Source organism: Sapajus apella, unplaced genomic scaffold, assembly GCF_009761245.1.
Source record: "Sapajus apella isolate SASKATOON/1434 unplaced genomic scaffold, GSC_monkey_1.0 scaffold3, whole genome shotgun sequence".
Taxonomy (NCBI): domain Eukaryota; kingdom Metazoa; phylum Chordata; class Mammalia; order Primates; family Cebidae; genus Sapajus; species Sapajus apella.
Genome location: NW_022436943.1, coordinates 2603011 through 2615996, shown reverse-complemented (window position 1 = coordinate 2615996; position 12986 = coordinate 2603011). Strand labels below are relative to the sequence as shown.

General features: G+C 40.6%; 1 protein-coding gene across 4 annotated transcripts in view; it reads right to left on the bottom strand.

Annotated features, from left to right (window-relative positions):
* Positions 1-12986, bottom strand: part of NIPAL2 (NIPA like domain containing 2) — a 100512-nt gene that overhangs the window by 35103 nt on the left and 52423 nt on the right. For 3 of the 4 annotated variants that reach the window (XM_032248268.1, XM_032248294.1, XM_032248285.1), the window contains exon 4: positions 11044-11103. The exons of the other annotated variant lie outside the window; for it this stretch is intronic. In XM_032248268.1, the coding sequence (XP_032104159.1) occupies positions 11044-11103 (60 nt within the window). The remainder of the gene's footprint in view (positions 1-11043; positions 11104-12986) is intronic. 4 annotated transcript variants of the gene reach the window in all.

Sequence of the window (12986 nt, the reverse complement as noted above, 5' to 3'; positions counted from 1 at the left end):
CATATATTACTTCTTTTGAAAGACACAGATTTCTGACTTAGGAAACTTGTTACCTTCTGCTGGCCCATTTGCCAAAAGGAGTAATCTGAACCTGTAAGATCCTCTGAAAGCCTGCTGCCAGATGTATTGGAGCTCTCTTGTGTGTTATTTGTTTCTTTTCTCTTGCTGCTTTTAGGGTTCTTTCTTTATCCTTGACCTTTGGGAATTTGATGATTAAATGCCTTGGAGTAGGCTTCTTTGGGTTAAATCTGCTTGGTGTTCTATAACCTTGTACACGAATATTGATGTCTTTCTCTAGGTTTGGGAAGTTCATATTATCCCTTTGCATAAACTTTCTACTCCTATCTCTCCTTCTACCTCCTCTTTAAGGCCAATGACTCTTAGATTTGTTCTTTGGAGGCCATTTTCTAGATCATGTAAGCATGCTCCATTCCTTTTTATTCTTTTTTTTTTTTTTTTTTGGTCTCCTTTGACTGTATTTTCAAATAGCCTGTTTTTAAGCTCACTAATTCTTCTGCTTGATCATTTATGCTGCTAAGAGACTCTGATGCATTCTTCGGTATGTCAGTTGCATTTTTCAGCTCCAGAATTTCTGCTTGATCCTTTTGAATTATTTCTATTTCTTTGTTAAATTTATCTGACAGGATTCAGAATTCCTTCTCTGTGTTATCTTGAATTCATTTGAGTTTCCTCAAAACAGCTATTTGGATTCTCTGTCTGAAAGGTCACATATCCCTGCCTCTCCAGGGTTGGCCCCTGGTGCCTTATTTAGTTTGTTTGGTGAGCTCATGTTTTCCTGGATGGTCTTGATGCGTGTGAATGTTCGTCAGTGTCTGCGCTTTGAGGAGTTAGATATTTATTGCAGTCTTTGCAGTCAGGGCTTCTTTGTATCCATCCTTCTTTGGAAGACTTTCTGGGTATTTTAAGGGATTTGGGTGTTGTGATCTAAGTTTTTGGTCACTGTGGCCATATCTACATTAGGAAGCACTCCAAGGCCAGTAATGCTGTTCTTGAAGATTTGTAGAGGTACCACCTTGGTGGTCTTGGATAAGATCTAGATGAATTATCTTGATTACCAGGCAGAGACTCTTGTTCTCTTCTCTTATTTTCTCCCAAACAGAGTCGGTTTCTCTCTCTCTCCTCCCACCCCACCCATCTCTCTTTCTCTCTCTCTTGAACTGCCTGGAGCTGGGGGCAAGGGTTGGGATGACACAATCACTCCTGTGGCCACTTCTACTAGGATGCACTAGGTAAGACCTGAAGCCAGCATTGGATCTTGCCCAAGGCCAGCTGTATCCACTGCCTGGCTACCCCCTATGTTTGCTCAAGGCCCTAGGGCTCTACAATCAGCAGGTGGCAGAGCCAGCCAGGCTCATGTCCTTCCCTTCAGGATGACAAGTTCCCCTGGGCCCCGAGTGGGTCCAGAGAGGCTGTCCAGAAGTCAGACCTGGAGTCAGAAACCTTAGAAATGTACCTGGTGTTCCATTCTTTTGCAGCTAAGCTGACACCAAAACTACAAGACAAAGTCCTTCCTACTTGTCCCTCCCCCTTCCCCAGACAGAGGAGTCTCTCCTCTGTCCACCACCATCAAGTACTGCCAGGGTACTGCCAATAGTCACCTAAGGCCCAAAGGCTCTTCACTCAGCTTACACTGAAAGCTGCCAGGCCTGCCGCTACCCTTCAGGGAAGTGGGCTCTCCTGTGGTTCAGGGTAGGTCTACAAATGCCATCCAAGAGCCAAGACCTGGAATCAGGGACCCCAAGAGCGCTCTTGGTGCTCTACCCCCCACCTGTGGCCAAGCTGGTACCTAAGCTGCAAGACAAAATGCTTTTTATTCATTCATCTCCTTTTCTTAAGTAGGAGTCCTTCCCCGTAGCCACCACAGCTGTGAATATGCTGGGTGAAGCTAACATGTCTCTGAGTCTCACCCAAGGCTCACAGTGATTTGCAGAGCTTGAGTACTGTCTGGCTATCACTGCGGATTACGCAGGGCCCAAATGCTCTTTAGTCAGCAGGTGACGAATCCTTCTTGTACTAGGTCCTTCCCTTTCTGGCCCAGGGTGTGTCAAGAAGTGTCGTCCAGGAGCTAGGGCCTAGAATGGGGGCCTCAGGTCTCTGACTGATGCCCTATCCTACTGTGGCTGAGCTGGTATCCAAGTTGCAAGACAAAGTCCTCTTTATCGTCTCTCCTTGCCTCAAGAGGAAGAAAGGAGGCTGGCGGGGGCGGGGTGGGGGAGGAGTGGTGCCTGTGCTCCCTTGTCTGCCCATCTGGTGTCTCACTGGATCGGATGCCCTTCAAGTCCACTGGTTCCAATCCTAGCACAGCACCAGGACTTGCCTAGGAGATGCTGTTCTTATGGCCTAGACAGCCTTCCAAGTTTACTTAGGACCCCAGAGCCTTTTAGCTTGTGGTGGCAAGGCTTGCCAAAACTCGAGTTCACACCTGTGGGGTGGTAGATTTCTCTCTGGATAGAGCTGGTCTAAATGCTCCCTCTGTGGCAATTGGCTGAGTTCTACCCAGTGTTGGCAGCACTGAGTTCTAGTGCAAAGTCCTGGAATCACGGTGCCCTTCTTCCCCAAGTGCACAGATTCTCTTTGCCATGTGGTCACTGCTGGAGGATGTGGGAGAGGTGGTGTTGGTGATTCAAGACTGTCCTTCCTACCCTCTTCAGTGCTCTTTCAGCAATATGACGTTAACATCAGGTACTGTGATTGCCACCTGAGTTTTGGTTCTTACGAAGGTGCTGTTTTTTGTGTAGACAGTTGTAAAATTTGGTGTTCCTGCAGGGAGGACGATTGGTAGAGGCTTCTATTCAGCCATCTTGCTCCACCTCCTTTGTCTGGACATGTCAAGTTCTGAAAGATAGCAGGGTATCACCACCATGTTCCTCACCCAGGAAAATGTTACATTTTAGGTCAAGACTTGGATCCCAGAAGTCTAATCCAAACTGAAACTGCCCCCACAAAATTCACATTTCACTGCTACTTGCTACCTGGAAGAGCTTAGGCAAGTTATTTACTCCATTGTGACTCAGTTTCCTCATCTCTAGCTACAAATTAAGTCATCATACTGGCTAAATCCCAGGAATTTGGCTCTGCAAGAGGCCAGTCTAGGGAACAGAATATGCTTCAAAGCTCACTGAGAGGCCTGATGTGACAGTGGACCCTGGACAGATGCATCTCAGGATGCTGACTGCCTGCCATGAGCCAATGGCCATCTGAGTTAAGCTTAAAGATTAACCCAAAATTGTATCTCTAATATTATAGCCTCAGGATGATCAGGCACCATCACTGGGGCTGTCTCTAAGGAGATAACCCAATTTGAGAATGGAAGGGATGGGCAGGAAGGAATTGGCTGGTGTTTTCTGAATCCTAACAGACATCTCCCTGTTGGTTTTCAAAGAAAACAGAAAGAAGGCCATGACATAACTAACAGACATAACAAAGAAGAAGGAAAAAATAGCAGTCCTATGTTTGCTACCCACAGCTAACCTCAGGAAACTAGTGCACAGAGTCCCAAGATCTGGATATTGGAGGGGACATAAAATAGCAGCCAGACAGCTGTGGGTAAGCTGCAGGTAAGGGCCAATGTCTAGATGCTAGATGCTACCCACAATACAGGCATGGGATGCCATCCTCTGCCCTCGTGCCCAAACCTGCGGCAAATATATTTTCTCATCAAATACAACTCAAGTCACTTAGAAGTCTGTAATGGTCTGGTGGGAATCGTAGATTTAGCTTGATAACATACACAAATATCAAATAAGAGCTCTCCCTATAAACTTGATATTTGTGCAAAACAGGTAAATAAGCAAATCCCTGCTCTCTATAATATATACACTAGTTACACTGGGAGGGCACACGCCATGGGAAAGTAATCTTTTTTGTTTGAAATGGAGACACAGTCTCACTCTGTTGCCCATGCTGGAGTACAGTGATGCAATCATAGCTCACTGTGGCCTCGAACTCTTGGGCTCAAGTGATATTTTCATCTTGGTCTCCCAAGTAGCTGGAACTACAGGCATGTGCCACCATGACTGGCTAATTTTTTAATTTTTATTTTTGTAGAGATAGGGTCTGGCCACGTTGCCCAGGTGGGTCTCAAACTCCTGGTCTTAAGTGATCCTCCCACCTTAGCTCCCTAAAGTGCTAGAATTACATGTGTGAGCCACTATGCCCAGTCAGTGATAATTTTTTTTAGGCAATGTTCTTAAAATTATTGAGTCCATAGACATGTATGGCTGACATGAGTGTTATGGCATAATCAGCAGCGTGCTAAAATGTGATGATAATGATAACTATAATTTTAATAACACTCAAAAGCACAGTTCTAAATGTTTTACATATAACTAATTTAATCCTTACAACAAATCTGTGAAAATGATTTGCCTTTGTGTTATTACACTGTTACAATTTATACTATACACAAGCTGTATAGTATATGACATATGATATGAATACTATATAACGTATACCTCTACTGTTACCATCTACATTTGACAAATGAGGAAATTGAGCCACAGAAGAAATAACTATTTCACCTGGGATTTTCCAGCTAAGAAGAGGAGAGCTGGAATTGGAACCTAGGTAGTCTATTTTCTTAACAATTATACTCCACCACCTCTTATTTGCACTAAGAATCAAGGCCACTGAATGGACAGCTCAGGGCTGTCATTTACATTGAAGTCTTTGTGAGTGGCAACCCTAGGAGCTGTGGAGAGCACATCCTGAGGCTCGATGCAGCATCCTCACTGGGGATAGAAGGAATTGATTCTTTCTGGCAGAGATCCCTGGGGTCCTTGACTGTCTCAGGTAATTTTTCTGGCCCTAAGTTTCCTTTAGAAGCGTACTCCCAAACCGGTGTTCCCTAGAACCAGTTTCATAAGACAGATGCTCCACCAAAAAAGGTCCCAAGGCAAATGTATTTGAGAAGAGGTGAATTCAACAAACTTAATTCTTTTACTGGAAAACCTTTCAGATCCTAATGTATTAGCATTCACTGTACCTCTCCCAGAGGAGGATATGGTTGTTATATTTTCTAAACATATTTGACCATTTATATTGCACTGAAGTAGTCTTTTGGGGGAATATTTTATTTTTTGGGAAATACTTGAATCCAGCTGTGAGTATGCCTTTGTTTCGGAGGCTACTAGTGTTCTGTTGCAAAAATCTTCTATAGATACCTGTGCACCAAGAATGTGATTGGAGGAAAATATCCCAGAATCAAGCTCCTTCCGAAGCTTCTGATCACTGGCACCTCTAACCTGTGGAGTCCCTCACCTGGGCGAGTCTTGGAATCTAAGATCTACTTGCATAGTTTTTCCACAACAGATAATATCCTAGTTCCCAAGTTACTCTTTCCCTTAACTAAATCCTGAAATCTTCTTGAATTTTGTCCACTTTCCAGCTGGATTCTACTTAGTGTTAACTGCCCATTTGCTGACTTCTGGAATCTGGCCTGAACTGACTTTTAGGAGCCTTAAGATTTTTTCTTAATTCAGTTAACTTGACTGCAACCAAGATTGCAGTTGAATCCCTTTGGTCCCTGCAATATGTCTGCTGGTCAGTGGGAGTCCAGTTATTACTTTTGTGGGATACCAGGAGTCACAGAATAAATTGGACTCCTTAACATCAAACCATTTGGGAATACCCTCCCATAATTCCTCAGGCTTACGGTAGCTAAACCTTGAAGGAGCTCTCGATTGAAAATCTCAATGATGTGGTGAATTCAAGTAGTCCTGGACCTTCCATCAGAAAGGTTCCCATTCTTGAGGCAGCTCTGCCACCAAAATAGTCAATCTGCCTTCTCAACCAGAGATCATGGTTTGTTTAGCTAGTTTAGTATTCTAGATACTGGCCCCAAATCAAGCTGAGTTCCAGTGTGGGAGATGGAAGGAAGGAAACGGCCTTCCTCTCACTCTAAATCTCCTGACATTTTATGTAGTGAAATCCTTTCTAGGTGACTTGAAGTAATTAAATTACTGGTCTCTGGAAGGTGCTCATGAGTTGGCCATCATTTTTATTTCTATAATGACATTATCTGGTCTTAAATCAACTAGGGTCTCACAGGTGATTCAGTACTTCTGATGTCTAAGGGAGAAGAGAGAAGAAAATATTATAGATTTTAGCTGATGGAAGGAGAGAGAAATCCGGTACTTTTTTTTTTTTTAAAGGAAAAATAATCATTAAAATAATTAATCCACTAAGAATCAGAGCACACTCCAAAGCCTGTCATTGACTTAATAATACTTGGCGATTGCTTTCAGACATAGCTTTTGTGAGGTCATTTTTTGAGACTTGTGGTGAAAAGCTTCACAGTCACAGGGTAACATTTGGCAAGAAATTAGTTCAGCTTGTTTCCACATGGCCCCCAAATCTTCATTTGTTCCATCATGAAAAACAAACTTTCATTTGCTTGAAACAGGAAAAAATAAATGATTTTCCTTTATACATTTTGACAATTTAATTTTTAGCATGTTCATATGTTAATCTTTAAAAAACATCACTAACTACTCTTTTCCCTATTTGGTTTTGGTTTTAGTCCCTATAAAGAAAAAGATGCTTTTTTTTTTTTCTTTTGCTTTTAACAGAAAAAGCTACGTTTTCTCAAGGCAATGACAATAAAGGCCCAAAGAAAATGCATGTGACTTGACATATTTCTGAGAGGGGTTGAGGAAAAGTCCTTTCTTGGACTTCCCTAAGTATGAAGTGTGTTACTACATCTCAGATAATGATAATCTTAGGATATCGCTGGTTGGAGGCAAGGGTATGGAATAGGTGACTAAGTCTTTTTTTTTAATTCCTATGACACTCGATTAAAGGCAAAAATTGATCATGTTTAACTATGATATGAAATAAATGTGACTTACGAGTTACATACCGCTACTCCAAAAGCAATAAGTTAGGTAGGAAAAAACTAAACAAATCACCCAATCAGATTGTGGGAAAGGTTACCTGGATTACTAAAGTTAGCAAAAATGTCCTAATCAAGGTTTCCTCTGATTAATTAGTAGAGTACAGTGGTGGGTGGTGGTGGTGGTCATAATAATGACAACTAAAGCTAATATTATTGAACACATTATGTGATAGGCCCTGTTGTTAAGAGTTTTACATGTATGAACTCATTTAACCCTGTGAGGTATGTAATATTATCTTTATTTTAAAGATTAGAAAATTGAGGCTTAAAAAGCTTATTTATGTAACTTTGCAAAGGTTACATAAGGTTCCTCTAACGTGATCTTACAAAAGAAAAAAAGAGAAAGGTAATATAAGGTTACATAACAGCTTTCTGATACTAAAGACTCACCCTAACTTTATGCTGTAGCTATACCAGATTGCCATTGTTAGGATACTTGTCCATCATGTACTAGTTATATGACCTTGGGCAGGTTACTTAACCTCTCTAATCAGATTTTGATTCTGTAAATGGGTTGTTCCTACATTTAAATGAGATAATCCATGCAAAACACTTAACATAGTATTTGGCAAGAGTAAATTGTTTAATAAATGTTAGCTGCTTTTAAAAGATGAGCAATTAGGCCAGGCGTGGTGATGGTGGCTCATGCCTGTAATCCCAGCACTTTGGGAGGCAGAGGTGTGTGGATCATGAGGTCACAAGTTTGAGACAAGACTGGACAACATGGTGAAACCCTCTATCTACTAAAAATACAAAAATTAGCTGGGTGTGGTGGCACCTGCCTGTAATCCCAGCTACTTGGAAGGCTGAGGCTGGAGAACTGCTTGAACCTGGAAGGTGGAGGTTGCAGTGAGCTGAGATCATGCCATTGCACTCCAATATGGGCAACAGAGTGAGACTCTGTCTCAAAAAAAGAAAAAAAAAAAAAAAAAAAGATGAGGAATTAACAAATAATCCCAAATAGATAATTAAAGGTTTTATTTTGTTAGTTTGTTTTCTTGGGGTATCTGTGTGTGTGTGTGTGTGTGTGTGTGTGTGTGTATTTCCCCTTCCTTATATTATATTTTTAGTATTACCTCTTAAGAATCTCTCAGCAATGAAGATGATAAAAGAAATTACAACAATTATACGGACAAAGCTTTGCATTTTTCAAAGTACTTATATAGGAATTATTTAATTTGATCTTCAAAACAGTCTTATATATTTGTCAGGAAACTGAGGCTTAGAGAAGTTAAGTAATCCTAGTTGCCCACGCAATTGATAGCAGGTGTTGAATCCAGATTCGAAGTTAAAAGGGTCAGTTTAATTTATATCCTTTAATGTTGAGAGCTAGTTTATTGCTTCTAGTAATGTTTAGTTGATCTCACATTCTCTTAGTATATAATAAAATCGACTGTACATACTGATATTTTTATTTCTTTCTTTCCATAGTTACAACTTGCATTTATTTTTTCCTAATCCTTATAGGCAGGAGCTGTGGTACAGTGTGAAATAGAAACTTACCTTACCTTTTCATACCTTTGTTAACATTTCTCATGTTATTCCTTTGTGTGTCCTCCTCCAAATTTTTGGATGTAGCCTATGCCTGTCCTACCCAGCTGTCAGAGCCAATTCAAATGTTATCTCTGCTGTAAAAAATTCTCTCTGATCTTCTCAGCTAGATAAGATCAGAGTGAAACCTGAGTAATTTTGTCCCCTAGAGGATGTTTTGGAATGTTTGGAGACATTTTTGATTGTCAGTACTGAGTGGGAGAATGTGAGAGAGATCTAGTGGGTAAATGTCAGGAGGGGTCTTAAAGATGCTACAGTGCACAGGGCAGCCCCTGCAATGAAGAATGATCTGGCCCAAAATGTCAGCAATGCCGATTCAGAAACACTTCTAAACTAAAGACTCATGGCATTATGGCACATATTCTTTTCTACTTAAAAAAACTTATTTATGAATATATGTCATCATGGACTATAAATTATTTGAGGGCAGGGATTCTGTCATCATCTTTTTATCACTAATATTCAAGATTAGTCAGCAAATATCCCTTTATATCTGCATTCTTTCATTAAATACCTTAGATTAATTTGATCATTACTTAACCATTAGCTACAAAAGATGACAGATAGTAGATAAAAGGATTTAAAGTTCCCTTAAGCCACTTGATAAATGAGAAAAATAATATATCTAAGACCTAATTTTTAATTTATAAAATTCAGGCATTGGTTTTTTTTTGTTTTGTTTTGTTTTTTTTTTTTTGAGATAGGGTCTCACTCCTGTTGACTAGGCTGGAGTGCAGTGGTGCAGTCTTGGCTCACTGCAGCCTCAACCACCCAGGCTCAGGTGATCCTCCTGCCTCAGCCTCCCAAGTAGCTGGGACTACAAGTGCATGCCTCCACACCCAGCTAAATTTTTTTTTTTTTTTGTAGTTTTTGTAGAGATGGGGTTTTGCCATGTTGCCCAAGCTGGTCTGGAACTCCTGGACTCAAACAATCCACCTTCCTCAGCCTCCCAAAGTGCTGGGATTATAGGCATCAGCCGCTGCATCAGGCATTGGTCATTCTCATTTCTGAGTCCATACAACTTCCCAAAATGATTCTATAAACCATAATATATAAAAAAGGGTATAGAGAAATAATATGGTGGAAAAGATAGAATCCACATATGAATACATTTAGAAAAACATTTAACCATGAAAAATTTGACAATGTTGACTAAAAACTCTGCTAGCAGAATCAAACCAAGGAGGAAAAGAAAAAGAGAAAACACTTTCAAGACATTATGCTCAAGGGAAACATGATCAGGGAAAACAAATGCTCCACATACCAATACTGGTGTCACATTCAGAGCTCACATTTTTACAAAAATATGATCTCTCTGGAAGAGGGTAGGCATTGTTTTATTTTAAGTGCCTAACGTTTTTGTATTCATTATCATATGTCAGCAGCAATTCAAACGGGATTTTGTCACGGAAAAAAATATGAATCTCTATAATTCTTCTCACCAATAATATGTCCAACAATAGCTGGAAAAATGCAATATACAAATGATGGCTTTGCCATACATCAGAAATGTTTCTTTTTTCTTTTTTTTTTTTTGAGACAGAGTCTTGCTCTATCGCCAGGCTGGAGTGCAGCGGCGCAATCTCAGCTCACTGCAACCTCCGCCTCCTGGGTTCAAGCGATTCTTCCACCTCAGCCTCCTGAGTAGCTGGGACCACAGGCACACGCCACCATGCCCGGCTATTTTTTGTATTTTTAAGTAGAGATGGGGTTTCACCATGTTGGCCAGGATGGTCTCGATCACTTGACCTCGTGATCTGCCTGCCTCGGCCTCCCAAAGTGCTGGGATTACGGGCGTGAGCCACCGCTCCTGGCCAGAAATGTTTCTTACATCCAGGAAGGCTACTGTCATTTTCCATTAATAATGTATTTCCAAATCAAATATTTAAGAACAATGTTTTGTGATACTTTTGGGAAAAGTCAAATACAAATTGTAGTTGGTACATCAAATTTTTTGTGGTTTTCATTTTTATGCAATACTTTCATGTAACAATATAACAAATATATCCTTTGGAGTGTAATAGTCTATTAGGTAACGCAGGTGTTTTCATTGAATTTTATTATGTTCATATAATTTTATAACATTAATATTATTATAATAAACCATTATAAAATATACACATTCTCCATATACCAACACTAGTGTCACATTTAGAGCTCAAATTGTAAAAAAAAATATGATCTCCCTCAAAGAGGGTAGGCATTGTTTTATTTAAAGTGCCTAAAGTATTTGTATTTTATGATGGGTTATTATGTTAATGTTATGAAATTACAATTCAATGGATTTATATTATAATAATCCATTATAAATTATTTTATAATAATTCATTTTAATTATTATTAATAATTTGCTATAGCAAAAATGGATCACATTTAGCAGTGGTCACAATAGAAATGGAAGCATTTCGTGTGAGAAGAGATGGCAGCTCCAAGACAGAATAATGCTCACCTCTAAATGAGACTTACACCCATTTCAGTAATTTGTTTCTAGTTTATATCACATATTTTTTACAGATAATATTATTTATTTCCTGATCAAGCAATACTACAATTACATGAATTAAATAATTACTTACCTAATAAATCTGAGGCTCTCAAATTGTCTTTCAGAAATGTAACAGAAATAATGGCACTACCTATAAAGAAAATGGCCATTAGTGGTAGTTTCAATAAAAAAGTGTCTATTACACAATGCCATTTGAAAGAAGTTAAGCAATTTGTGTCTTATGCCTGATGAGCTGTGTCCTGATAGAGACATTCAGCAGTTGTGGCTATAAAAAGGCCCTTCTTGCCCCTGTGGCTGAGGATACGTGGAAATTGGTGTGGTTTACAATGGATGTGGCTGAGATAGTGTCCTGCATATAGTGAGGGCTTAATAAAAGTTTACTAAATGACAGAAGAAATGAATAGAAAGAAAGAAGAAAGGCAGAAAGAGCTGGAAGGGCTAGAAAGACAGGAAGAGATAGGAAGGAAAGAAAGAAGGATGGGGCAGGGTACGGTGGCTCACGCCTGTAAACCTCAGCACTTCCGGAAGCTAAGGTGGGAGGATCACTTGAGTCCAGGAGTTCCAAGATAAGCCTTGGCAACATAGTGAAACATCAATCTCTACTTAAAATACAAAAAATTAGCAGGGTGTGGTGGCATGGGCCTGTAGTCCCAGCTACTGGGGAGGCTGAGGTAGGTGGATTTCTTGAGCCTGGGAGGTTGAGGCTGCAGTGAGCCATGATGACGCCACGGTACTGCAGCCTCAGTGACAGAGGGAGATCCTGTCTCAAAAAAAGAAAAGAAAAAAAAGGACAGGAAGAACTTTAAATATATCCTAAACTGAAACTCATGATTTCCCAGCATCTCCCATAATACCTGTTCCGACAATTCCTGTATCTACTTACAGAATCCCAGGACTCTTCCTATTCCTCTTCTATTTGACACTCTACATCCAACAGGTCACTGGGTCTAAGTCTATAGTCCGCTCTATATTTTTTTCCTATTTTGAGACAGGGTTTTGCTGTGTTGCCCAGGCTGGAGTACGGTGGCAAGACCATGGCTCACTACAACATTGACCTCCTAGGCTCAAGTGATTCTCCCAAGTAGCTGGGACCACAGACTCATGCCACCATGCTCGTCTAATGTTTTTAGTTTTTTTTTCTTTTGTAGAAACCAAGTCTTACTTTGTTGCCCAGGCTGGTGTCAAACTCCTGGGCTCAAGTGATCTACCTGCCTCAGCCTCCCAAACTATTGGGATTACAGATGTAAGCCACCATCAGCCACCGCACCCAGCCTTATTTCACTCTGTTAGGTCTGTTCCCGCCTCTTCATTCCTGTGATCACCAGCCTTGCCCCAAGTTCAGGGCAGCTTCTCCTCTGGCTTAGACCACCAGCTTCCCTCTGACCTCCCATTTCTCCTTTTTCCCCATACCACCACCAGAGTAATTGCTTTAAAATGCAAATCTAATGTAAAGCCACTGCTTTCACACCCCTAAGTGGCTGGTCTACAGGACAAAGGCCACATTACCAAGCAGAGCGCTCAAAGAGCTATGATTTTGCTTCTGATGCTTTTGTCACCATATTAGTCTTTATTTCTTTTATAATCTGTAGCCCACCCTTGCTGAAATAATTATAATTCCCAGAATCCGCCATGCAGTTTCATGCTTACTGGCTTTGACACGTGCAGCTCTACCCCATCCTTGTGACCAGCTCTAGACTCAAGTGTCACCTCTGGATTTCCCTGGGCTGAGTGGATCATGACACCCTTATGCTCTGATTACCTCTGTGTATAGCTTTTTCATTACACCTAAGATTTACTTGCCTGTCTTCCCCCGAAAGACGATCAGTTCCTTTTAATCTGAGATATGTCTTTTAATTCTTCTGAGATCTCCAGTGAGTAGCTGTGTCTAGCACATAAAAGGTGTTCAATAAATGCTAATTGAATGAAATGAAAGAGGGTGGGATCACAGCCTTGCAGTTGTTCTCTTTCCAGTTAGTGACACTATTGGACTCTCTCCCTCACAGTTGAGCCATG